This window comes from Mastacembelus armatus, chromosome 13 (genome assembly GCF_900324485.2).
Source record: "Mastacembelus armatus chromosome 13, fMasArm1.2, whole genome shotgun sequence".
NCBI classification, from domain to species: Eukaryota; Metazoa; Chordata; class Actinopteri; order Synbranchiformes; family Mastacembelidae; genus Mastacembelus; species Mastacembelus armatus.
In genome coordinates, this window is record NC_046645.1 from 19,093,896 (window position 1) to 19,121,787 (window position 27,892).

General features: G+C 41.9%; 1 protein-coding gene across 1 annotated transcript; it reads right to left on the bottom strand.

The window, feature by feature from the left end:
* Positions 1-290: 290 nt before the first annotated feature.
* LOC113134655 (alpha-2-macroglobulin-like) lies at positions 291-27,760 on the bottom strand. Its single transcript, XM_026314123.1, has 29 exons — positions 27,691-27,760; positions 27,369-27,549; positions 27,073-27,229; positions 26,769-26,821; positions 26,041-26,127; positions 25,799-25,866; positions 25,547-25,682; positions 25,121-25,238; positions 24,885-24,994; positions 24,638-24,805; positions 24,134-24,361; positions 23,512-23,578; positions 20,999-21,144; positions 20,284-20,433; positions 19,805-19,912; positions 19,568-19,664; positions 19,350-19,437; positions 18,812-19,037; positions 18,472-18,598; positions 18,195-18,316; positions 18,006-18,057; positions 3,165-3,217; positions 2,183-2,395; positions 1,550-1,671; positions 1,211-1,301; positions 1,031-1,099; positions 838-943; positions 689-730; positions 291-460 (listed from the first exon to the last, which is right to left on the bottom strand). Exons 1-29 carry the CDS (start codon positions 27,717-27,719, stop codon positions 456-458), a joined length of 3,219 nt encoding a protein of 1,072 aa, XP_026169908.1. The 5' UTR covers positions 27,720-27,760; the 3' UTR covers positions 291-455.
* Positions 27,761-27,892: the final 132 nt, after the last annotated feature.

The following is a 27,892-nucleotide window of genomic DNA, read 5'->3' on the forward strand; positions in this document are numbered from 1 at the left end:
CAATCTGTGGCTAATTTATGTATTTTTTTAAGACTCAGTGAAATATATGCAGTAATAACTCTGCTCTTGATTCACCCATGGCACCATAAATGTTCACCATCAGAAAATTCAGAGTTCTGTTATCTAAACCTTGCTTAAATTAATGACCCTTTAGAAAGCTATAAGCTATAACACTTATTGTGTTTTCACTACACACATCAGGTTAATTTTATTATCTGTAAATGAAATACAATAGACAAACTGTAGAAAGATGATCAGTAAACAAAACAAAAGACCAGTTTGACTAGGAGATTTTAGGTTTTTATTGTCCATTATGCATAAATCATGATACATACACTAGATGTACTAGGTTTGTTGCAGAAGGAAATGAGTGTTTGTCTATGTTCAGACAAAAAGATGTTGAGTTTTAGATTATACTAAAATCTGTGATAACCTGAGGATTGTTCACACTCTCTTCAATCTGCAGAAGAAAAAAAATAGTCACTGTGAAGAATAAATTGTAAATAATAAAATATGATACAAATTTGACAAATATTATTTATTCTCTATTATCTCTTGAATTGTTGGCAGATTTTAAAATGTTGAAGACATTTTGAGACATTCTGACTATGTTTGTTATTTGGTGAGATTTGTTGTCCATTCAGGTAAGTTTGTGAAAAGTGTTGTGGTGTTTCTGTATTTCTGTTACCTGCAGCACAATGGTAGCTGTATTCTGTCTCTGCCTGGTCACCTGAGAAAAAAAAAGTCAAACTTTCTTTCAGTGTCCAACATATATAGTTTTAATTGTTTTCATCACTTAGCGTGAACAGTTTATGGAGGTCTGAGTATCTGTCTTACTTGGCTGGTAGTAGTCGTAGATCTTGACCACAGCTGGCTTCAGGTTTTCCACTGGGAGCTCCTGTATGAGCTCTAACTGGTGGTTGATTGTTGTGTCCTTCGTTAGCTGTTTGTGTAAAGGAGTGAAAAAAAAAAAAACATTATAACTAAACTAGAGAGCAGCATCTATTGTTCCCCACTGTAAATTCCTCACCTCTGTAATGTACACCACAACATGATCTTCATTTTGCTCAACACGATCCACCAGCAGGGCACCTTTGAGCTGTGAGGAGACAATATTTAGCTGGGTTATAATTATTGTTCTCTTAAGATCGAAGACAGACTCTTTCCAACAATATTCTTTTTCCAGGTGAAAGTTTCTGTGTTATCTCACCCTCTTTAAGGACTCTGGGTCTGGGACAAACCCAGAGAGCATTTTGATATCCAGGATCACCATGTTTGTACTTGTCTCCTTTCCACTATATCTGCAATGGAACCACAAATATGTCACGTTACTTTGTGAGAGTTCACTCAGCTCTTCATAGTTCTACTGACTGTATGCATACAGTCTGTGGCAGGGTTTCATTTACAGTTAGGATGTCTGAACTGAGCAAACATTTCACACATTTCCATCCACCAACAGTCACTTCATACACTCTGATTGCTGCAGAGGATTGTTTGTCTAAAATTACAGCTTTCTTCTCTCATGCTGATTTGCTTGTTGATTCCTTACAGGGATTGTAGCTTCAGAGTGAGTTTGGGTCTGTGAGATTTGGTGCAGTCAACTTCTGGTGTGACCTCCACACTGAGAGTGGTGACATCAGTAGGAGTTGGGATGTTATAGTGAAGAGAAAGCTGGAACACAGGAAAACATGTAAAGTTTAATATTAAGAAAAAATAATAATGTCCTCTACTCAGTTGTGTTCAAACTTATGACCTCTCACAATATAGGTTGTTGACTGGCTGATAGTGAGGCATTTACATGAGATGTAATATTTCCAGGATCATCATTAAGATTATATTGCAATCATCATCATTAAACATCTGAAGGAATATCAATGATTATTTTACATTGCACATAAATGAGAAACAGTGGAATGTGCTGCATTTTTTTATTCTGTAAAAGATTGAAGTTTAATGAAATATAAATATATTTACAAATTTCTCTATTCATGTCACAGCATCCCAGTCAACAATCAGTATTCCATAATAGCGAAAATAGTAAGATATTACATTTTATTTGAATAGTAACTTGTCATTAAATATATAAAATAGAGACAAATAAGGGAATTGTTGTATTAGCACTGTTGGTGGTGGTGTACATATATGAAAAGCAGAAAGAGGAAGAGATCTGTCGACGACTGACCTGCATTGAAACACATGCGGTGCCCTTCACCTCCAGGCTGTACTTCCCTGTCAGGTCCTGTAGCATCTTCTCCTGGTAGAGCAGCTTGTTGTTCTGGTTGACATCAAATGTCAACTGGCCACTGGGAGACTGGACTGTCACTGTGCTTGAACCCTCTGGACTGAACACTAGAGTGGAGTAGAGAGCCAGAGCCTGGAGGGCCACCACTGTGTCCTACAGTGGACACACACAATACAAAACATACTTAACTCCACTACTACAAATGAAAACACAGTTTTATACATACAGCAGGTTTGACACATAGAATTCACATTTCATATAAAAATCTACTGATAGTAATGACTATCACTGAGAAAATTACAATTTAAAACAGCAGTATACTCAGTAAGTACGTACATATATATATTTATAGGTTTTACATGCAAGAAAAATGAAATTGGGGCTGTTTTCCTCACCTCATGAAAAGTTGACATTTTTGAAATGCCGTTTTAAATACAATGAGGTCATAGTCCGATAAAAGCATTTCAGTTAACTTTGATTTTATTGTATTTGTGCAATTTGTGTATCTGTGCTTGAACACTCTGGACTGAACACTAGAGTGGTTCATTAACTTTCTCCCTTTTCAGGAATGAGGACGGTCACTGTGTTGATAAAAATGTGTCTGTAACGTTCATAACAGTTAGTTGTATTTGTTATAACTTGCTAGTGGCTGTTGTACATGATTGTTTTGGTCAAATATCCGGGTTAGCTGTCATAAGGATGACGTACAGCAGGGGTGTCCAATCCTGGTCCTCAAGTGCCATTGCCCTGCTTGTTTTTTAACTATCCCTGCCCTTCCCACTGCTGATTACCTGGACCAGGGATTAAATTGAATTTAAATAGAAGAGCAGGGATGCATCCAGAGACCTGAACGAACTCACTGACACTGACATTGTACATCAGCTTCTGCAAGGACATGTGTATGTCCACAATGATCTTTTACATATACAACAACAAACTCTGGTTCATGCAGCTCCATCATGCTAAGGAGGAGGACTACAGGAGAGGGGACAAGACTATGTACAACCAGACCAGCACCCCCTCTTGCTCTTCTATTTGAATTCAATTACATTTTCAATTGAATTCATTTTATTTGTATAGCGCCAAGTCACAATACAATCATCTTAAGGCACTTTACACAAAACAATAATAAAACCCAACAAATCCCTTATGAGCAAGCACTTGGAAACATTGGAGAGGAAAATCTCCCTTTAATGGAAGAAACCTCCAGCAGAATCAGGATTAGTTTGGGCGGCCATCTGCCTCAACTGATTGGGGTGAGTGGATAGAGGGGAGAGAAAAGAACCACAAGAATAAACAACAATTAAACAATGTGTTGGACAGTAACTGCACACCGGCAATGTACAAGTCCAGGACCAGGGATAGCTACAGACGGTATATATATAGAGAGAGAGAGCACAAACTATGGGAGAGAAGGGGTTTCAAGCTAATATAGGAGAATTATGATCTCTCCTGCTTGTAAATCCTGTCAGAACTCTGGCTGCAGCATTCTGGATTAACCGGAGGCTTTTTGTGGAGTAACTGGGACAGCCTGGTAATTATGAGTTACAGTAATCTAACCTTGAAGTATCAGCTGCATGTACAAGTTCTTCAGCAGCATTTTGAGACAGGATGTTCCTAATTTTGGCAATATTGCGCACATGAAAGAAGGTAGTTCTAGACATTTGTTTTATGTGTGAATTAAAGGACATGTCTTGGTCAAAAATAACTCCAATAGTTTATCACAGTAGTGCTGGATAGTGAACAGAACCTTCTTCCTTTTTACTTCATGCATTCTTACCCAATGATTTTATAATACACTTTTTAACATTATTTTACCCCTTTTTTACCGCATTTGGAATTTTAGTGAGGATTTTATTTTTACTTTTATTTTTGATCAACCTCCGATGACCATGCCTCCCTTCCCTGAGGACGATCACAGCAAACTCCTACAGAAAATAACTATGCTGGAAACTAAAGTGCAAAGGTTAGAGATGTACGTGGAGATAAATGGACTATCTGGGAAAGCGGACACTACTCTACCACTCTACCATAGTAGCAGACAAGAGCATGCTAGTATACAGATAACTAGCACTAACAAGACTGAGCAACAGGAGGGTTGTGTCCGGGTAAATAAAACTACTGGTATCAGTCCTCCCTGGAACGCTCTCGGAGCAAAGCCAAAGACTAAATCAGGACAAGCAAAAGGCAGAATTCAGCGCCCAGAAATCTGTGATGCGACAGGCTGGCCAGCGTTACCATCCTCCTCAACTCCTGTGCAGAGGAAAGCACAGCCATGGATGACAGCTAAAGGGAAAAGGAGCAACAAAACTCCTAAGAAACTAACTGTACAGCTACAAAATAGATTCGCTCCACTACTGCAGGACCCTGGATCATCATCTGATCACTTGGACAATCCTCCACATCCACAGAGAGGGGTAAGGTCTGAAAACTCAACAGAAGACAGAAAACTAAGAGGAAAGCTAACAGGGCCTCAGACTCTGATTGTGGGCGACTTGGCCATAAAAGATGTGAGACGGATGTGCAGTAACAACACAAAAGTGCTGTATTTCCCAAACGATATGGTCTCTGACACTACTGACAAAATCCTGAGCATTGTTGCAGAAAACCCAACTGTGAAAAACCTCGTACTACACACAGGGGCAAATGATATTGTGAAGCAGCAGTCCGAAATCCTCAAAAAGGACTTTAATAATCTGCTAAACACAGTAAGGTCGCTAAATGCAGAAGTTTTTATCAGTGGACCTCTACCACCAGTCAGAGGAGGAACTGAGAAATTCAGCAGGTTACTAGCACTGAACACATGGCTTTCAACTGCATGTGATGTCCACTCAGTACATTTTATTGATAATTTTAACCATTTCTGGGATCGCAGGCATCTTTTTAAGGGAGACGGATTGTCTCTAAATAAATCAGGAGTAAAAGCTTTCACCTCCAACCTATTTTTCTTCCTGCGCCACAACCTTCCCTCTGCCAACGACAGGATACGACGGGAATCTGCCAAGGACCAGATATGGGAATCTAAACAAAATGAAGAAACATCAAAACATCCAAAGCCAACACTCCCCCCCGAATGCTCTAACATGGAGAGAAGTCAGAGCAAAGATGAGGAGGCCACACCCCCTCCACTAGCAGACACTGCCTGTGAGGATTCACTTCCCACAACCCCGCAAACCCTACCTAGTTCACCATCTTCCCGGGGCATCCCATTCCCATCACCAAGAACCTCGCCAACCTGATGAAGCACATCACTACTGGGCCCAAACTGACCTCCTCCCCCAATGTCATTTTCACCCCCAGAAGCCCCTCAAAGCGGCATGCCCCACCAATTCCTCAGCAAGCTCTGCTGCAATCACAATTGCAGCATCCACCAACCCCTCCTCCACGCCGTCACCAAAACCATTCTTTGTCTCCACAGCCTGATAACAGCACAGTAAGCTCTAACTGATATGTGCTGGGTCCAGGCTGCAATACTGTTAGTCATGGCTCTCTCCAGGAAAAGCCGGGGCCCAGTATGCAAATAGCTGTTTCAATCCCAGTTTTGATAGGCAACAGAAAAAGTTTGGTAAATCTACAGAGAAATAAGACTTACCCAATGCATTCTGCAAATTTATGTATCCCTTATCCCTTGCAAACCACAGTATGTCCCAGAACATGGGGAAAACAATGTTTTTAACACACTAAATTTAGCTCTTTTAAATGTCAGGTCTTTGGTAGGCAAATCATTTTTAATCAATGATTTTATTATTAAGCACAAGCTTGATTTTATGTTTTTAACCGAAACATGGTAAGGACAAGATGATAATGCTGCAGTTCTTATTGAATCAACCCCTCCAAATTTCAGTTTCATGAGTGAAACAAGAATACATAAGAAAGGAGGTGGAGTTGCTATTTTATTTAGTGATAGCCTCAAATGCAAAAACATATAATATGGAAAGTTTGACTCCTTTGAATATGTTGCTCTTCATACCAAATCCTCCTGTCGAGCAATATTTGTAACTATTTATAGACCCCCAAAGTACAATGCACATTTTTTTGATGAGTTTGCTAAATTACTATCTATTGTATGCATTGATTTTGATTGTATTGTTTTAGTGGGTGACTTTAATATTTATGTTGATAACCTCAAAGATGCAAGTGCAAATGAACTCTTGAACATCCTGGACAACTTTGGGCTTTGTCAGCATGTAACAGATCCAACACACATCAAGGGACACACACTGGATCTAATAATTTCTAAAGGTCTTAATATTTCTGAGGTGGTGGTGACCGATGTTGCTCTTTCTGATCATTACTGTGTTTTTTTTAAAACAACCACCCCTGCTGTTTTGAACACAGGCGAAACAGAGGTAGTCAAAAAGCGGAATATTAATGAGAAGTGCTGTGCATTATTTATTCAGGTTTATGCACCATCACCAACCATGCCATCAGCCCCTGTTGATGATCTTGTAAGAAGTTTTAGTTCCAAAGTTATGACTGTTATTGATTCCATTGCCCCAATTAGGACCAAGGTATTGTCAGCAAGAAAAAAGTCAAAGTCACCTTGGAGAAAAGCCACAGTGGTTAAAATTCAGAAAAGAATATGCAGACAAGCAGAACGCAAGTGGCGAAAAACCAAACTCCAGGTTCACTTTGACTTGTACAAAGAGAGTCTTCACAACTATAACCAAAAACTAAAAAATGCAAGGCAATCATTTTTCTCAGAGGTTATCAATAGAAACAGCAATAATGCCTGCACATTGTTTTCTGTTGTAGACAGACTCACAAACCCAGCACCCTCTCTTCCTTCTGATGCTGTCCAAAAAGTCATGCAATGATTTTGCAGCCTTTTTCACAGACAAAATATCAAAGATAAGACAAACTATCTCTAGCTGCAGTCATAGGAACATGACAATATCACCTGTGCCTCCTTGTTCTCCAGTGAATCTAGAACATTTTGATCTCCTTGATCACAGAGCTCTGTCAGAAACACTTCAACAATTAAAATCTACATCATGCTGCCTTGATATTTTACCAACAAATTTAAAAAAAAATGTTTTTAACAGCTTAGCTCCAGATGTATTGCAGATTGTCAATATTTCTCTTCAGTCAGGGCAGTTTCCCCAGGCCTTAAAAACTGCTGTTATAAAACCTCTTCTTCAAAAGCCTAATCTAGATGCTTCAGTAGTAAGTAACTACAGGCCAATATCAAATCTACCATTTCTGGGAAAAATAATTGAAAAAGTAGTTTCTCAACAAATTCACAGATTTATGGTGCAAAACAATCTTTTTAATGCACTTCAGTCTGGATTTCGCGCACACCACAGCACCGAGACTGCACTTATTAAAATTTTAAATGATTTACATTTGAATAATGATGAATCCAAAACCTCTGTTTTAGTACTACTGGATCTCAGTGCTGCATTTGACACAGTTGATCATGATGTGCTGCTTGATAGACTAGAAGCGTGGATGGGAGTTACTGGCTCAGTGTTAAATTGGCTAAAATCTTACTTACAAGATAGAGACTATTTTGTCTCACTTGGTAACTATGAGTCTGAGCGAACAAAAATGAAATGTGGGGTTCCTCAGGGGTCTATTCTTGGTCCTCTCTTATTCATTATCTACATGCTGCCCCTTGCTCAGATTATGGAATACTACAACATTGACTACCATACCTATGCAGATGACACCCAACTTTATATATCAGTATCATCTCATGATTATAGTCCTCTAATTTCATTATGTGAGTGTATTAATCAAGTCAAAGAATGGATGTGCCAGAATTTTCTCCAGCTCAATACAGACAAGACAGAAGTGATTGTTTTTGGCCCCAAAAATGAAAGGTCAAAGGTCATTGCTCACCTTGACTCCATGTCATTGAAAGCTACAAATCAAGCCAGAAACCTTGGTGTAATCATTGACTCAGACCTGTATTTTAACAACCACATAAAATCCATCACTAAATCTTCCTATTACCACCTGAAAAACATTGCTAGAATAAAAGGTTTTCTGTCTAAACAAGATGCAGAAAAACTTGTTCACGCATTTATTTTCAGTAGGTTAGATTATTGTAATGGCTTGTTCACAGGTCTTAGCAAAAAGTCAATCAGGCAGCTGCAGCTAATCCAGAATGCTGCTGCCAGAGTCCTTACAAACACCAAGAAACTGGACCATATCACACCAGTTCTTAGATCACTACACTGGCTTCCCATTAGTCAAAGGATAGATTTTAAAATCTTATTGCTAGTTTATAAAGCACTAAATGGTTGTGGACCAAAATATATCCAAGATACATTGGTTCCCTATGAGGTTTCCAGACCCCTCAGGTCATCTGGGACAGGTCTACTGTGTGTTCCCAGAACCAGAACCAAACAAAGTGAAGCAGCATTCAGTCACTATGCTCCTCACTTGTGGAACAAATTTCCTGAACACCTGAGGTCTGCTCAAACTGTCAGCTCATTCAAAGCAGGACTGAAAACTCTGTTGTTTACTGCTGCCTTCGAATAATTGTTCATCCTTGTTTTCTTAATGTGCTTTTATGTTTTATTTTAATTTACTTTACTTGATTTAAATTTATTTTATGTTAAATGTCTTTATTTTTAAATGCTCTTTTCAATGCTTTTAATGTAATTATATGCCTTGTAAAGCACTTTGAATTGCGTAGTGTATGAAAGGTGCTATACAAATAAATTTGCCTTTGCCTTTGGAGGCCAAAACTATGCCATCTAAAGTAGCTATATATACGTTACTGGTCATCCAGGCCTTTATGTCTTTCAGACATGCTTGAAGTCTTTCTAACTGGCTTGTTTCATCAGGTTTCATATATACAGTAGATATAGATTGTCATCTGCATTGACATGGCAATTAATAGAGTGCTTCCTCATAACATCAACACAGCAAGCATGTAAGGTGAGGAGAATAGGTCCTAGCACAGAACCTTGTGCAACTCCATAACTAATTTTTGTGTGCGTGGAAGATTCATCATGAACATGAACAAATTGGAATCTGTCTAATAAATAAAATTGAAACCAGTTTAATGTTTTTTCTTTAATCCCAATCACATGCTCCAGTCTCTGTAACAAGATGCTGTGGCTGATAGTGTCAAATGCAGCACTAAGATCTAGCAGATCTAGCAGCAGATCTAGCACAATTGCACAGATGAGTCCATTATTTGAGGATAGTGCTGTTACTATGATGTGCTCTAAATCCCTTGAAAATCTTCATATATTTCTTTCTTGTAAGTGGTCACATACCTGCTTAGCAACAGCTTTTTCAATGATCTTAGACATTTTAACATTTTAACGGTTTGATTACTGCAATCTTATAAGCTTGAGGTACGCAGCCTGTTACTACAGATACATTGCAAATCTAATAAAGATGAGTCGATTAATGGCAGGGTGTCTTGGAACGGTCTAGTCGGATACCTGAGTCTTTGGAGCTTGTGTCACTCTTCTTTAAGCAGAGTGATTAGAAACACTGTGTCGGAGCTTGTATCAAAACACCACTGTCACGTGACTGATGACGTCTGTAGCTTCAAAAATCATTGCTGTTTCACTTTGCGCTTCATTGGTTCAAAATGTTTTGAAGTGTTTTAGTGGCTCAGAGTGTTTGATTGCGTTTCCTTGGTTTGGCAGCTTTGATTGCTTTAGCACTACACAAGCTATATAAGATGCACCAATATTATTCACAAATGTTGGGTTGTGAGGAGAGAGAGATTTGGAGACTCCTGGTAAGTTTGGTGATTTTTGGCAATTTTGATGGCGACTACAATACAAGTACCCGAATGACTGATAAACCATTATCTTTAAAGGTTTTCTGGACACTGGACTAAAACACTAGACAAAAAGAAAGATGTTTCTGTGTTCATCCAAACACCATAATCAGTTGCAAAGCTGCAGCAGGAAGGATCTCTGGTCTTGGTATTTGTACAGACCTTTTAACAAAATCATTATTGCTGACATGGGATTGAAGCTATTGTCAGTCTCTTTAGAGGTTGCTATGGCTTCAGTTGGCCACTTCTTGGTTAGACTGAAGCCTCAAAGCTTTGAATTTTTTCGACACGATTAAGGTCTATACATACTCTGCGAGAAGCGGTAAATTTGTTCTCTCTCCTAGCAGTGGGAGGCCCTTTCCACGAGTTCTACACTTGAGTTTCTGGTGGAGCATGAAATGTCCCAGCTAGAACAAACTTTGTTCTTCTTCTAGCCGCCTCGAGAAAAAGAACAAGAGAAGTTCTTATTTCCTTTCATTAGTGATGAATAGCAGCAGCTCTGGCTTTACACAAAGCGTTTTTGTTTTGCACATGTTATTAGACTGTTTTTCCAGGCTAAGTAACATTAGTCGTTTTTGGAACACCACTTCCTTTCCAGCTTCCATGGTACCTACTTTAAGGTACCGATGTGTGAACTGTGAACTTCACATGAAGCCAATCTCCTCTAATTCACTAACTTCTTTTTCAGAGAGGCCACAGTGTCAAGTGTTTCATGCAGTGAGGCTACAGCACTGTCAACAAGATAATCAACTTGGTAGGGAGTGGGATTGAAGCAGCTGCCCTCCACTGTGTTGGCACATGGCATAGATGTAAATAAAGATGGAATCCATCCATTACCTATACCTGTTTATTCCTTAACCAGGGTCACAGGGATCTGCTGGAAGGCAGGGGTACACCCTGCACAGGTCACCAGTCCACCACAGGGCAACATACAGACAAACAACCACACACACTCACATTCAACCTGACATACATGTTTTTGGACTGTGGGAGGAAATCAGAGTACCTGGAGAAAACCCACACAAGCACAGGGAGAACATGCAAACATGTGTTTTCCAGTTTGGTTGTGAGAAGCTCAGAGTGAGACTCTCAAATGAGTTGAAACTGTGCCTTACGTGTGAGTTTAATAGGTTTGAGTGGAAGACTGCAGCTACGGCCTATCACTCCTTGTTCTTAGTCTTATATACCATCTTGAAGCCCCTCAGAAGAGGGGCCTCTATAATAATAATAATAATAATACATTTTATTTCATGGCGCCTTTCAAAGTCTCAAGGTCACCTTACAGATAGAAAAGGAAGCATACAGCATGATATACATAGAGTGCATTAAAACAACAGTAACAAGAATACATAAACGGCGGGAGAGAATGTAAAGGCAAAAGGGTGGATTATCTAGGAAGTGGGCGAAGTACAGTAAAAGTAAATTGAAATACAGAAACCCAGATGACAGAACAACAAATATGAAACAGTATGAGACAATATGAAATAGGCAGAGGGTGGTAGGACATCATGGGCTGCTTTGAGAAGTTAAGAGAGTTAGGTGGAAAACGCTATACGGAACAGATATGTTTTGAGTGATGATTTAAAAGTTGATAGGTCCGGAGACGACCGGATGCGATGAGGGAGAATGTTCCAAAGGCGGGGCGCAGTGTGGCTGAAGGATCTAGCGCCCATGGTGGCCAGGCGCGCTGTAGGGGTGCAGAGGAGAGTGGAACTGGATGAGCGGAGAGGACGAGGCGGAGAATAGATATGAAGTAGTTCAGTGATGTATGGTGGGGCAATAGAGTGGAGGGCTTTGTAGGTGAGAAGGAGGATTTTATAGTTTATACGGAAGGACACAGGGAGCCAGTGAAGTTGTTTAAGGACAGGGGTGATATGATGTGAGGATGGAGTTCTGGTGATGATTCGGGCAGCAGAGTTCTGGACAAGTTGAAGTTTGCGAAGTGATTTGAGAGGTAGACCAGTGAGGAGTGAGTTACAGTAATCCAAACGAGAGGTGACAAAGGCGTTAATGAGTATTGCCGTGCTATCGGTGGTGAGTGAGGAACGGATGCGGTTTATGTTACGGAGATGGGAGTAGGCCGACCGGGTAGTGGTATTGATATGCTGAGTGAAGGAGAGAGTACCGTCTAGCATGACACCCAGGCTTTTAACTTGGGGGGAGGGGAGGACAGTATTGTTGTCAATTTGAATGGAGAAGGTGCTGGTTTTAGAAAGGGTGGATCTGGTGCCCACGAGGAGAATTTCAGTTTTGTCAGGGTTGAGTTTCAAAAAGTTATGGGTGAACCAGGATTTGATATTATGTAAGCAGGTAAGGAGGGAGGGAGGGGGGAGGGTAGAAGATGGAGCAGCAGAGAGGTAGAGCTGGGTGTCGTCTGCATAACAGTGGAAATTGATGTTATGTTGCCTAAGGATATTTCCGAGAGGAAGGAGATAAATAATAAAGAGGAGGGGCCCCAGGACAGAGCCCTGAGGCACGCCACAACTGACAGTAGAGGGCTGGGAGTGGAAGTTCTGGAGATGGACGGACTGGGTGCGGTCAGATAGGTAGGAGGTGAACCATGAGAGGACCGAGCCGGCTATGCCGATGGAAGCAAGGCGATGGAGGAGAATATTGTGTGAGATGGTGTCAAAAGCTGCAGTTAGGTCAAGGAGGATGAGGATGGAGACAAGGCCAGAGTCTGCGGCTACTAGGAGGTCGTTGGTGATTTTGACCAGGGCAGTTTCAGTGCTGTGAAGTTGGCGGAAACCAGATTGAAAGTGTTCGTATAGGCTATTGGCGGAAAGGTGGGTATGGACCTGGTGGTGAACAACTTTTTCCAGGATTTTGGAGAGGAACGGGAGATTGGAGATAGGGCGGAAGTTGTTAAGGTCGGCAGGATCGAGACCAGGTTTTTTTAGAATTGGTGAGATGATGGCTGTCTTGAGTGATGGGGGTACGATGCCAGAACTGAGGGAAGTGTGAATAATGTGGGTAAGATGAGGAAGGAGAGAGGGGAGACAGAGCTTGACGAGGTTGGTTGGTAGGGGGTCAAGTTTGCAGGTTGAGGGTTTGGATTTGAGGATCAGGGAAGAGATAACCGTGGTGGGTGGAATGATAAAACTCGAAAGCAGGGAGGATACTGGTAGAGAGGGAAGGGTACAGTGGAGGCAGTTCGCAGTGTCACAGATGGGGGGAAATTGCTGGTGTATATTTTCGATTTTTGATGAGAAGAAATCCAGGAAGTTATTGCACAAGGTGGTGGAGAGTGAAGGGAAGAGAGGAGTATCGGGAGGGCCCAATAAATTTTTGACAGTGGAGAAGAGGGAACGCGTGGAGCCAGAGGCGGATAAAATAAGCGAGGCATAGAAGTCAGATTTTGTTTGAGTAATGGTTTGCTTGTACTTCAGTATGTGGTTTAGGTATAAGTCCTTGTGGGTGGATGAACCGGTTTTTTTGAAGAGACGTTCAAGGCGACGGGCTTGGGTTTTGAGGAGGCGGAGTTCGGGTGTGTACCATGGAGCAGAGTGCGTAAAGGATACAGATCTAGTTTTGAGTGGGGCGAAGGTGTTGAGTAGATTTCGTAGCTCACAGTTGAAATTGGATAACATGTTGGAGAGGGACGGTGTGTAATTAGTACATGAAAGGTTGTTGAGAGCAGCAGTGAAGGAGGGGAGGTCGATGTTCTTTAAGTTACGGAAGGTGATGGTGCGGGAGAGGTGGGTTTTGAAGAGAGGTAGTTTGGAGTTAAAGCAGACTAGTTTGTGGTCGGAGAAGAAGGTGTCGAGGGTAGAACATGACTGAACTGTGACGCCAGAGCAGCAGACTAAGTCGAGGGTGTGGCCTAGAGAATGTGTTGGGGAGGTGATGTATTGTTGGAGCCCAAAGCTGTCCAGACAGGAAATTAGGTCTTTTGTAGCGGTGTTGTTGGGATTGTCGAAGTGGATGTTAAAATCACCAAGAAGAATTATGTTGGCTGACAGAGAGATGAGGTCAGCTAAGAGGTCAGACAGTTCGTCCAAGAAGGTCGGGTTAGGTTTTGGTGGGCGGTAGATAGTGGCCAAGAAGGTTGGTGTGTGACCATGAATACGTGCTATGAGAGCTTCAAAGGACTGGAAGGTGATAGTGGGGTGGATGGATATTTTGTATTTAAGGTTGTACAGTATGGCGAGGCCGCCACCGCGTCCCGAGAGGCGTGGATGGGTGAGATATGTGAAGCCAGGAGGAATAGATTGATTAAGTTCAGTGAAGTCGTTGGGCTGCTGCCAGGTTTCAGTTAAGCACAGGATGTCGAGATTGTGTTTAAGAATAATGTCAAAGATGAGGGATGCTTTTTGAGAGAGGGAGCGAACGTTAAGAAGCCCAAAATGAGTGTTGTGGAAAGGTGTCGAGTCCATGTTTCTGGGGATGTTAGCTAGTACAGAGTGGTTGATCTGGCGTATACCTGATTTTCTAGGCTGAGGTCGGGAGGATGACCAGATGGAGGGGATTGGTAGTATGGAGTCAGATAGTCAGGCATGTGGGACAGAATGGACAGATTGTCCAGTGTTAGTGTGTGGGGTACAGTGAACTGCATGTTGAATGTTGGTGGAAAGTATATGGGAGCCCAGGCGGTTAGGATGCAGACCATCTCCTGCAAAGAAGGCAGGTCGGTTCCAGAAGAGGTTGAAGTTGTCGATGAATTGGAGATTGTAGGACAGGGAGACAGACTTGATCCAAGTGTTGAGACTGAGGATTCTACTGAAGCGGCCAGAGCCTCTTCCAAACGTGGGGATGGGACCAGACATGAAAATAGTCTTACCACAGTTGCTTAGGAGGTGGAGGAGAGAGATAAAATCCTTTTTAGTCAGTTCAGACCGGTGGAGTGACGTGTCACAAGTTCCAATATGAACAATCACTCTAGAGATGGAAGACGGAAATGTTGGCAGTAATCCAGGAAGCATGGCCAAGATGTCAGAGGCCATAGCTCCAGGGAGACAGTGAGTAGTGGCGTTGAAAAAGCGTACATTCCTTATAATTGAGTCTCCGATGATTAACGTGGTTGGGGGGAAAAGGGGGCGTGGAGAAGACGCCAGTAGTTGGCCGTTTGAGTCGTGTCGTCTTGCTGACTGGCGGGGAGGCGGGGCGGTGACATCGGGTGCTGAGGTAGAAGATGGAGGCGGCAGTTCGGTTGGTCCGTAGCTAGGGAGCCCGTGAGTGTGCCTGAGCTCGGCCTCGCGAAGGATCCTACGGCGCACTGATGTAGTAGCTGAGCGGGATGGAGACTGTTTTCCGCCGTGGCAACGGGCTCCGCGAGGAGCACTTGGACTAAGGCGGGGGCGGCGGGTGTCGTCAGAGGGGAGCGAGAGCAGGTGACGGCGCTGAACGACATTGGCGGGTGACGGGGGTTGTTGGGAAACCGGAGCGGAACAATCCGGTACGTGGTTAGCGGATGAGGCCGTATGTAGGTCCGGGGTGGCATAAGACAGAGGTGCAAATGGATTGGAGAGGTCTAGAGAGGGACGCGGAGACCCGTGGTGAAATCTTTTCCGCCCACGAACCGCAACCTCGGTCCAGGAGGACCGAAGACATGGTGTAGAAGAGGAGGAGGGTCGAGGACAGGTTGACGGGTCCCATGGGGCAGTGTCCTGGAGAGTGAAGGTAAGTGTGGAGATCTTCCTCGACTGCTCGAGGGCAACATCCCTGAAGCTAGTCAGTATGGAGTCTTTCTGTTGGAGATCGTGAGAGAGGCGGCGTATTTCCTGCTTTAATTTGGTGATTTCATTGTTTGCTAGACGGAGTAGTAGATTGGCATTGTCCGAGTTGGTATTGTCAGGTAGTGTTGGCGTTGTTGTTGTTGCTCTTGGTGTTGGTGGCGTTGTAGGAGCCTGGCTGGTTGTGTCGATCGCCATCTTGTCGGTCGCCATCTTGTCGGTGATGCAATAGACCAATGCATTTACCAGGTGCACCATCTTAGTTGTACAATGACCTTGTACAGCATAAAAATCTCTTATCACAGACATATCATTCACTCTCTGGTGTCATGAAATACATCCCCTTATGGCCTTTTGCCCATCTTATAGTAAAATGATTATTTGACTACTTCATTTAGAAAGTGAGAAATTAAGGTTAAATTGGCATCATTAGTAGCTGCTGACTATGCACCAGCTGCATGGCCTTGCCTAATATCCCACATGACCTGCGATTGGCGTAATCAGGTGTTATTGCCATAGACGTGAATAACAATCTTACCATATTTCCGATTACCCTTAGCCAGCAGCTCCAAGTTTGACTCAATGTGGCTCTGGCTCCTGGAAAAATTTGACTATGGTCACTGGAGTCTCTAACTTCACGTTTCCGACTATGGGGCTGCCAATGACCAGAGTCGGTTTCTCAGCAACATTCCATGTCCCTAGAGCCAGTTTCAGCATCCAGGCTTCGGGTCGCCGAGGTCCCCGTCCTCGACCACTGCCCGATCCACTATGCACCGGCCCCTTATGGATCCTCCTGCGGGTGGTGGGTCCACAGAAGGACGGCCCCACGTCACTCTTTCGGGCTTTGCCCGGCTGGGCCCCATGGAGGGAGACCCAGCCACCAGGCGCTCGCCTACGAGCCCGAACCCCAGGCCTGGCTCCAGGGTGGGGCCCCGGCTTCGCCATGCCGGGCGACGTCACGGTCTTCAATTGTCGCTCCATAAGGGGTCACTGAACCGCTCTTAGTCTGGTCTGTCACCTAGGACCTGTTTGCCTTGGGAGACCCTGCCAGGGCCTATAGCCCCGGACAACATAGCATAGCCCCCTCGGTGTACCGGTCCGTTGTGGTGAAGAAGGAGCTGAGCCAGAAGGAGAAGCTCTCGATTTACCGGTCAATCTACGTTCCTACTCTCACCTATGGTCATGAGCTCTGGGTCATGACCGAAAGAACGAGATCGCGGATACAAGCGGCTGAAATGAGCTTCCTCCGCAGGGTGGCCAGGCGCTCCCTTAGAGATAGGGTGAGGAGCTCGGTCACCCGGGAGGGGCTCGGAGTAGAGCCGCTGCTCCTCCACATCGAGAGGAGTCAGTTGAGGTGGCTCGGGCATCTGTTTCGGATGTCTCCTGGGCGCCTTCCTGGGGAGGTGTTCCGGGCATGTCCCACCGGGAGGAGGCCCCGGGGAAGACCCAGGACACGCTGGAGGGACTATGTCTCCCGGCTGGCCTGGGAACACCTCGGTGTCCCCCCGGAAGAGCTGGAGGAAGTGTCCAGAGAGAAGGAAGTCTGGGTATCCCTGATTCGGCTACTGCCCCCGCGACCCGGCCCCGGATAAGCGGTAGAAAATGGATGGATGGATGGATGGTTTCTCAGCGAGTTTGTCGCTGAGTGGGGAAAATCTGTTAGAAACATTAACAGGGAGGTGATGAGCCGTAGGCTGCTGCTGCGCAGGAAACAGCGTTGTCAGGAGTCTCCAACAGTGCCGGCTCCAGAAAGAATGATTGCTGCCAACCTACAGAGACTAAACCTATACTGGTGCAGAGATGATTTCTGCAGACCCCTCACATCTGGGTCACAAACTGGGTCCCCTCTGGTTGATGCTAGAGAATGCTGTACGCCAGAACAACCAGGCACAAGGACAGTTTCTTTTCCAGTGCCATCACACAGATGAACGCTTAATCCATGTTGTATGACATGAACAGTGTGAACAACCCCCAGTGCAATACCTGTCCATGTGCAATAACTAATTGGTGCAAGAACTGTGAACAACAACTGTAAATATTGTAAATATACAAAAACCACTTAGAAGCTCTTCTACTCTCCGGACTTTTTCCTAATTCTATTTCTATAACTTTTCTATTTCTATTTCTCCCACTTATATTTAATTAATTTTCTCACTTATGTACATATTGTGTGAACTGTGGTTACAAGCACACTGTACTGGAGTCAAATTCCTTGTGTGTCCAACATTCTTGGCAAAAAATCTGATTCTGATACTGTTATGAAAGGATTGAACTTCTATCTTACTGCAGCTGACTCTCCTTCAAAATGTTCCACTGATCATGTCTGTTGTAAACTGACCTTTTGGACAGAGCAGCCAGTTGTAAGTCTTTTCCACCTCGATTCCCTCAGCCTGGGAGGGACAAGATGGAAATATAAGCCATATAATGAGAAAAACTGTCAGTACTAACAGTAAAAATATGTTAAACTCCTATTAAATACAAACAATTATGTTAATAAATAAACCTATTTTTTTGTCAAAGCACACACCTTTACAATAAGAGATTTTGTGACCACATCAATACGACCTCTCTCTGGCACGGTCACAATCTCATTGTCACATGAAGCTTGAGATGCTACAGCCTCAGCAGTTACAGACACATTCACAGTCCCTAAAAAAAAATCAGATTTTTAGGTCCTGCAAATTCCTGCAAATTTGAGTTATATTATTTTATTATCACATTTATCTTTGTGTTGTTAAAACATGAGCAGAAGTTCATTCACTTTTCACATCTTACAACAGTGTGGCAGAAAGTTTGATCCTCACCTAAAGTTGATGGGGTCATGGTCCAGCTGAGGGTCTTGTGCTCACTGCCACACAGACAGGATGTGTACTGGTCACCAGACAGGGGGGTGAGGGTGTAGTCTAAAGAGGGTGCAGGTGTCACAGTGACCTTTAAAATTGGCAAACATTTGTTCAATTTCAGTGTTTAAAACCAGTTCTACAAATAACATTACATCTAATACAAAGTATAAACGTTTGCCAACTTGTCAAACTACATCTAGATTGTAAACATTGTAACATTATATGAGCATGTTAATATTGGCACTGTGAGCATACTACCATGTAGATGTTAATATTTAGGTCATGTAAAGACATACATCACCATAATGCAGCTTGTCAGGTAGCTGAAGGTGGTTGCCTTCAGTTCAAAGTGCTCCCCCTGGATGATGGAGTAGGGCAGGGTGAGCTCAAGGAAGAAGGGCTGGAAGACGGTGATTTCTTTACGAGGAGCCAAACCAAAACCCTGAGGGGACAAACAGAAAGCCTCGGTCTCCCAGGTGGTGATGGTGTCAGGGACAGTGAGAGACACATCCTTCGTTCCAGACTCTCTGGATTAGCAGATACAGACAAACACATTCTGTGTGAGAGGGTAAAACATACTGCAATTCATTAAACAAAAACAGCATGCACAGATTACTGATGTGTGGGATGAATAACAGTAGTTAATGTGAAGTAAAATATATTGAGCAAATATTAAAGTCTATGCTGAATTATTCAGATCTCAGAAAGTCAGAGAATTTTAAAAAATCCAGTATCAGCCATATTTCTGAAGTAATTTAAAGTCTTTAAGACAGTCAAATATGAATTTTTATTCATGTCATTATCATTATCATCAAATACCTTTTGCAATCGAATCTCACCCAACTTCCACCAGGTCCCATATCCAAGTCTCAGGAAAGAAAGTGCGGACTGTCACTATTGGTGGCGGTTCATCAAATATCCTGATACCTCAAGTGCATGACTCGGAGGGTTGTGATCTGAAACAAAACCAGAGGACAGCAGTAACTCACTGATTTAATGCTATACTGGAAAATATTCAGCATGTAATGCTAAAAACAAAAGCAAAAATTACAATAGCCGTAGTGTACAATGTCAAGGTGGTATACTCTTCCTCTGAATAGAACACATGGAGGCATCTGAATAAACAAGTTTGTCGCCATCTTCAGTCCTACACTCTAGATAATCCAACAACATACAAACATGACTGTAAATATCATGACATGTAGTGTACAACAACAAAAACTTTAAATCTTTGTTAATAGAAAGATTGTTGTGTACCTGGAATACTCCAAGAGGGCCAACTTCCTCACCATACATAGAATATGGCAAAGCATCTTCTTGCTCTTACATTCAAACATCCTATAGAATCTAGAGCCTCATTTGGAATACTGGATACTTTCGTGACAGGCAGCAAGTTAAATATCTGAGAAAAAAAAAAACTTTAATAAGTTTGTCATTCTGTGCAGACCTGATAGGCAAATCTGTTAAAACAGTGCCTTCATCCATAAGGCAGACTCTTAAAATACATCTTATATAAAATGTTAGCAGCAACACTGTAGATGGCATGTCAGCCCACTTAGCTTTACAAGTTTCTCTACAGTGATTTCTGTCATTGTTGTGCTGAAGCACAAATTCTGTAGTGACCTCAATTTTTTCCTCCACAGGTCATGTACCTAAATGTGGATGTGTAGCATTAATTCCTGACACACGCACATCCAATTGTGTAAGTAAAACTAAGAAGATCTGCAGTTTAAAAGTTGCATGCATGTAGTTGTGTCTGATTCCAGATGTTACCTTGTCTGCATCCAGACCCTTCCCTGGCTCTTCAATGAGGACACTCCGGTCAACTGCACTCACACCACACAGAGAGTCTGGATCAGCTGTCACCTGCATGATGGTCTTCTCTCCCGGGACAGTTGAGGATGGAGAAAACTCCAACGACTCCTGACACACACAGTGTTACAAAATAATTCTCTAACTTCTTTTGCACAGAATAAATGACAGAAGTATCTTCTTTGTAAATACAGTAAATGTTTTATGTGATATCAGGCTCTTAATATCTTACCTGTAGCTTTAGCTTTAATCATACTTGCACAGAGACAATGGGCATCCAAACACTCCTGACCCGTCTTATTCTGTCTAATTTTAAACTATTTTTATTATTTTTAACATAACGTACAGTATACTGTATGTACTATAGTCAGGTTGTCCACAGATTACTGTAAAGCTTTATGAAAACCTTCTCATTGCTGTAAATCTGTTTGGGCCCTTGCGTGTCTGAGCTGTGGGCTTGTCTCTGTCTCCCCACTCTGTCCTCTCTTTCCCTCAGGGACTCTTGTTTAAGTAAAAAATAATTCAACAGACACCAAGCATGGTACATATAATTTCTACACTTGTTGTTGATAAAGGTCTAAATAGTGACATTATATAACACCAACTAATACACACTGATTCTACAACTACATCTGACAAGTGCAGTTTGTGCCACATGTCTTCTTCCAATACTGACCTTGTGACTGAAGCATTTCTCAGTGGAGAAGTTGGCACTGTTGGCGATCACAGTCTCACTGGGGAGAACTGCATAAGCCACAACCTGGACAAATGGTGCCATCTCTGGAGACAATTTCAACTTAAAGGACACCTCACCCTGAGTCACTGAAAGTATAAATCAACTATTAGGAACCTTCTTGGATAATAATTAATCATTGTTTGCATGAGTCCCTAGAGCAATAGCAGTTATTAATTGAACAACTAACCCCATTATACTGTATGTTAGCCTGGCCAGCCAGACTAACTTGAAAATGTATATATATAGCAGCACAGGAACAGGTCCTGAGCACAAGATCAATAGAAGCTGGGGTCTACCACACCAGGTAGGACCCCAGGTGTAGGCTGTACAAAGATGCCCCTGAGACAATCCAGCACACAACAGCAGGTTGTAAGATGCTAGCAGGCAGAGCATACATGGAACGCCATAACCGAGTGGTTGGCATAGTGTACAGGAACATCTGTGCCAAGTATGGGCTGGAGGTCCTGAGGTCAAAATGGGACACACCTCCGAAGGTGGTGGAGAATGACCCAGCTATGATCCTGTGGGACATCCAGATACAGACTGACAAACTGGTGATCAACCGGACATAGTAGTGGTGGACAAACAGCAGAAGGAGGCCATAGTGGTAGATGTAGCAATCCCAAGCGATGGGAACATCAGAAAGAAGGAACACGAGAAGCTTGAGAAATACCAAGGGCTGAAAGAAGAGCTAGAAAAGATGTGGAAAGTGAAGGCAACAGTGGTCCCCTTAGTAATCTGCACCCTCAGGGCTGTGACCCCCAAATTGGGAGAGTGGCTCCAACAGAGCTCTCAGTCCAGAAGAGCGCAGTGCTAGGAACAGCTAAGATACTGTGAAGAATCCTGTGGTAGAGGACCCGAGACTGAGGAAGACACACACACCACCAATAGGGGTGAGAAAGGAAATTAATATATATATACATATATATGTGTGTCATGCAAGTATCCAGGTTGGACCCCGTTTTGCACTTAAGACTGCCCGCAGATTTGTCAGTAGCACATCCATGATGCGTTTCTCCCATTCCACCACATCCCAAAATTGGTCTATTGGAGATCTGGTGACTGTGGAGGCCATTGCAGTACAGTGAACTTGTTTACATCATCTGACCCTACCACGTTAATGTCGCAGCTGTAATCATAAAGACTCATCAGTCCAGGCAATGTGTTTTCAGTATTCTATTGTCCAATTTTGGTGAGCCTGTACCAATTGTAACCTTTCATGTTCTTAGCTTACAGGATTAGCACCCCGTGTGGTCTTCTGCTGCTGTAGCCCATCTGCTTCAAGATTCAATGTGTTGTGCGTTCAGAGATGGTTATGGCTACCAATTCTCCTCTGAACTCTGATATCAATAAGGCGTTTTTGTCCACACTGCTGCTCATTGAATATTTTCTCTTCTTCTGACCATTCTCTGTAAACCCTAGTGATTCTGAAATACTCAGACCAGCCTGTCTAGCACCAACAACATGACAAGTTCAGAGTCATTTAAATCCCATTCTTCCCCATTCTAAAGCTCAGTTTGAACTTCAGTCATCTTGACCATGTCTACATGCTTAAATGTGTTGAGTTGCTGCCATGTGATTGTCTGATTAGCTGTTTGTGTTAACAACTACTCTAAATATGAGGAAATATCACACAGCATTGATCATAAATGAGTCTGACATACAAAATATTTTGACAGTGTCTACTTCAATGTTTTTCATGCTCGTGTGATGGTGCACACAGCTAGTGAGGATTATGTCCTGTCCTCTTGCTGAGCTGAAGGCCTAAATTGCTTTTTTCTGTCAGGTGCACTGTGGAAAAAATACTGATATCGAAAGGCTCTGGTCTGAGCAATTTTTGAGCCCATCAATGCAGGTTGTAAGCAACCTGCACTTTGATCAGAAGAATGCCCAGCATTGTTGTTTAACAGCCAACATGTTTATGCTCATAGCTGAGCTGTAGGAGAGATTCACATGCTGCATGCTACAGGCCTAGGCCCTATATTGGGGCTGCGTGATAAAACAATAGCGATATATATTGTTATTGTTTTATCACGCAGTCCTATCATATGTTACCATGAATGAGGAACAGTTTGGAACCAATACAGTGAAAATAGTAAAGAGCATATCAGCACATCTTAGACTTAGACCTCTGCTGTCTTACAATTATCCCAACAAAGACAATTATTAAACACCACCTTAACTCCTTTGGCACAATCTAATATACTTCAGTAAAAGTTGTCTGTTTTCAATTACTTTTAGAGATTGAATCTGCATTTTGCATTTTATCCTAGTGATTCACCATTGCACCATTGTAGTTTAACTCCCAGACATCTACCAAGCAGCGCAGTGTTGTGCAAGTGTTCAGAAGTTATAGTAGCAATCCTACTTTCTTCAGAAAGTATTCTCTAGTTCAAAGAATAATTTTAAGATGTCATAGCCCAAAGTCACGAGTAACGCCAGTCGTTGCCCACCTGCTTTATCTTGCACTTCAAGTTTAGGTTTAAGTCCTTGCATGGTAATGGCTCCTCTTGATAACACCTGGGGAGTTTGTGAGAAAATGACATAAATAATGAATAAGGCAGCATATTACAACACTGACTCCTGTTCTGGTTTGGTTATTTGTCGTGTTATTTGCAGTGGAATATATGTACATGGTCATGTCCAATTTTTGATGTGAAGCTAAGGTTTGTTGTAGAGATAAATATATGGTTGCTCAGCTAAAATATATCTGGTTTGAAACAGATACACTATGACACAGGCTACTGTTATAGAAAGCAAGTGGTACTGATTTGAGAGGATGTCAGTCTGTGATGTGTTGTTTTTAAGTAGAGAAATCAAATTATACAGGGCACACCTCCAAGTTAGCTTGTTTCAACACAAATCTAGATGTGTGAGACAAGCTCATATCTTCACTGATGTAATTTTGATGTAACAGTTAAGTTGATGCTACTATCTCCTTCAACCTGGAACTGTTCCTCTAACAACAGACATCAATAATTCATGTAGAGTATTTTTTAAAACACCTTCATGGTGTTTGTTTCTGAAAAAAAAAAAAATGATGACAAGCTGTGAAACAGGTCACTTGCCACTCACCAGATACATCACATCCACAGAGCCCTGGGCCTCTCCAACTATAGTGTACTGGATGAAGATTTCCTCTTCTTTGTCACAGGAAAGTGGTTTATCCTTATTCTTCACCTGCAGGCTGCTGACTGTTTTAACATCAGGAGAAAACTGTTGGACCTCAGACACTCTGTGATATCCAGTCTCATAGTAGGAAACTCTGTAACCAAGGTAGCTCATTGTTGGTTCGTTGCTAATCTAGATTATAGAGAAGAAACATTACAAATTAGATCATGGTGGTTGAAGTAGTAGAAGACATTGCAAAGTGAGCTCAGCTTTGTAAACAAGGCAAATATTGAGGTGTAGAAACACAAAATAGAATCAAACTATTCCAACGTGGTCACTAGCTGATATGGAGACACCTTGTCCAGTTGCAGCATCCAGAGAAAAGATTTCAGGCAGTGATTTCATCTTCATGAGAATGCTTTGATGTCACTGACAAATGTTGGTGTACAGGTTGTAGTTCTTACTTACATGGAGGTGGATGTTCCCGGTACGGTCACCTGTGCTAATTGAAAAAACAGCAACACCATCGCTGTCAGTTGTGAGATTCTGTAGCAGACGAGCTGAGTACACTTCCCCCTCAAACAGGTGGACTGGCATGTCAGCAATGGGTGTATTATTGTGAAAAACTGCTTTAACCTGTTGGAAACAGTCATTTTAGTAACTATTCTCATTGTTTCAGCTGTACAGTGAAGTGAAGACAACATTGTGCACTTACTTTTCCCTCCACATTTGATCCTTGTTCATACACACTGGGTGTGTCAATAAAGGACAGCTTTCCAACCTCATATGAAATCCTTATTTCCTTCTGTTCTGCCTGTGAAATACCTATATGAGAAAGTCTCCATGTTACAGTAATGTGTACTGTAAACTACACTGTCTAAATTACTGGTATACTGTTTTAATATACTCTTTTATAAAATTAAATATTATATTAAATACAATAAAACTTGCCTGTCCCGTCCTCTTCCATGTTGGCCTTAAGATCTAGGACTTCTTCAAGCACCGTTTGGTCAAATTTTGTGAAAGTTGACATCATGAAGGCAAAAGTGGCACAGCCTTTCTCGTCTGTCTGGAAGGTAAAATCAAATACAAATATAATAGAAAAACCTATGACATACTAATTCTGCTGTAATGGACTGGCGATCTATCCAGGGTGTACACCTGCCTTTCACCCAAAGAGAGCTGGGATAGGCTCAGCATCCCTGTAAATGGCCCTGAGCTTGAATAAGATTTGTGTAAACTACACTGAACAAAAATGTACTTCTCAGCTGTAGATTAGCATGGCACCATGAATGAACAGTACATATGTTTTTTTTCTAGTGTAGTATTACATGTGTACAAGTATGTTTTAGATACAGTATACACACAATATTGCACCTTCTTTGTCTCATGGTGACACTGAGCATTCACTGTATGTCGGTGTGAAGAGCTGTATGTATCACACATGTAGCGTTTACAACGTTGGCAAATTTCATCTTTAACGCTTCCTGGCACAGGCTGCCCAAATGTGTACCTAATTAAATGAAAATAAAACAAAGCAATTCATTAGAAAGGACTCATTTCCTCAAAGTTGCTCTGTTCTGATTCATTGAGGGCAAACACTGATTTGTTAAAAGGGTTTTCACTTACATTGCACAGACTTTAACTTGGAGTTGCTCCTGGTCAATATTTACTTCTTCAACTGTGTCTATTTTTACCTCAAATTTAGGCAAAACTGGGAACAAAATATGGTTATTGGCATTCATGCTTTGATAAAAATGAGTAGAAAAGGAATTTATTAGTCATAATGTACCATATTTCTCCACTTTGAAGCTGTGAAATACTTTATCTTCACCAATAGTCACAGTGATTTGGTAGGTTCCTTCTCAGGCCTCAGAGCTCAAAGTGTAAGAAAGCTGCAATATTTTACTGTTGGATGTTTCATTCAGCCACTGTCCAATCCGATTATAGTTAGCGTCCTGTTAAATAACATAAATGTGAACATGTATTTATAGAATAAAGATGCTCCCACTTCTCTTTCAGCAAAATTGCAAATAAAATTAAACCATATATTTGGGTAGTATAATGTTTTAGCATATCCTTGCTCAAGCTGTTGAGTGGAAAATATCCTGTCACAGAATATAATATATATTTGTTACAGCTATTTAGCAGCCACTTAAAAAATAAAGCTTAGAGTTTAGATGTGTCTAACAGGTTAACACGCTGGATTTAGTGAAGAAATGACATGTTGATATTTTCTTATCTCAATTTCAATCAACGTGTACTACAAAAAAAAAAAAGTTTGTTAACGGGCAGATTAGTTTTTATTGTTGCAAATTGCATCATACAGTGTTTTTTACTGCAAAGGCCAACACAGGCAGCATTGACCTGAGCTCTTAAGATTTCTAATATGAAAAAGGTTCACTACATAATAACATGAAGAAATTCCACATAACATTTGTAATTCTGATTTTTAACAATACATTTACAGATCTATTTAGTTGTACAGTTTCAGCACTGATCCTTTTTCAGAAATATACTGATTAGAGTACTGTAGTAGCCACATCTGGTTGCATTTCCTAGTATATTCATTGATATTGTTTCTTGTGAAATCTCTCACCAGTCGATTAGCAGGTCTGAACTTGGTGTCCAGTGTTACAACTCTGAAATGCACTGAGAAGAAAGAGACTACTGGTCTTTAACAGTTACAGTATGTTATCATTATTTTTTTTCAACATTTTATATGTATTTTGAATTATTGTTACTGCTCCTTGCTCCTGTACTGAAAATGTCCATATAACAGACATGATGATATTGTGGGAATGAGCCACAGCTGTGTATGTATCATCAGTTGATAGTAAAACTGCAAACCTGTTGGTAAATATCACGTTGTTGTACATAATAAATCATCAGCCTGAGGTTACCAGTTTGTCCAGGGAGGTAGAGTGGTTTGTCTGTCTGGACAAATGTCATCGGCTGATAGACTTGGATCATAACTTTCCTGACTTCTTTTGAGTAAAATGTGTCACCTCGTACCTCCACCTCAAATTTCTGCACCTCTTGTTTCTTCACTAGAGGAACCTGTGACAAACAGATATTTTACAGACAAGAGTTCACAAACATCAAGTCTTACAAAAAAGTGTGTTCCCCAAAAGTATATTGAACACAAAAATGTTTTTAGAAATTAACAAATGAATCACATCCTATTTCAGCAGCTGACCTTAAACTGGGCACAGATATGAAACTCTTCACTGGATGTTTGCTTGAGAAGGGTTGAGTTGTTTCCTTCAGATGTCAAACTAACAGTCACGACCAGAGTCTCATTTGGCTGCAGGAGACTGGCACAGAATTTGGTTTCAGCTCCAGCTTCAAGAACCGCAGGCACAGCCACCATGTACTGTCTGAAGACACATATCCACAAAGATTATTAGTCACTGGATCTGATGTGGATCAACTGCTACAATATTCATGAAAATTAGTTAGAACTACAAACATAAAACACAACCTCATATTATTATTTCAGACAGTACAGGGAAACTTACGGTCCTGCCAACACTTGCTCCCCACACATCCAGCTTAAGACACACGGTGTCCATGTCCAGATCTGAACCCCAGGACGACCCATGACTGACTGAGAACCGTTAAGTCAGCATATGTTAAATATCTGCTGATACAGAAACAACACCTCCCCTTTGACACACAGGGACACACACACATCACACAGGCCCTCTATTAACCCCTGTT

Excerpts from the sequence above, each read along its gene's own strand:
- LOC113134655 (XM_026314123.1), bottom strand. The coding sequence starts at position 27,719 with ATGTGTGGGGAGCAAGTGTTGGCAGGACC. Across the intron at positions 23,579-24,133 it reads CTGTGGATGTGATGTATCTG|GTGTTATCAAGAGGAGCCAT; the intron begins GTGAGTGGCAAG and ends CAAACTCCCCAG. Across the intron at positions 21,145-23,511 it reads TGAAGTGCAAGATAAAGCAG|TGACTCAGGGTGAGGTGTCC; the intron begins GTGGGCAACGAC and ends TTATACTTTCAG.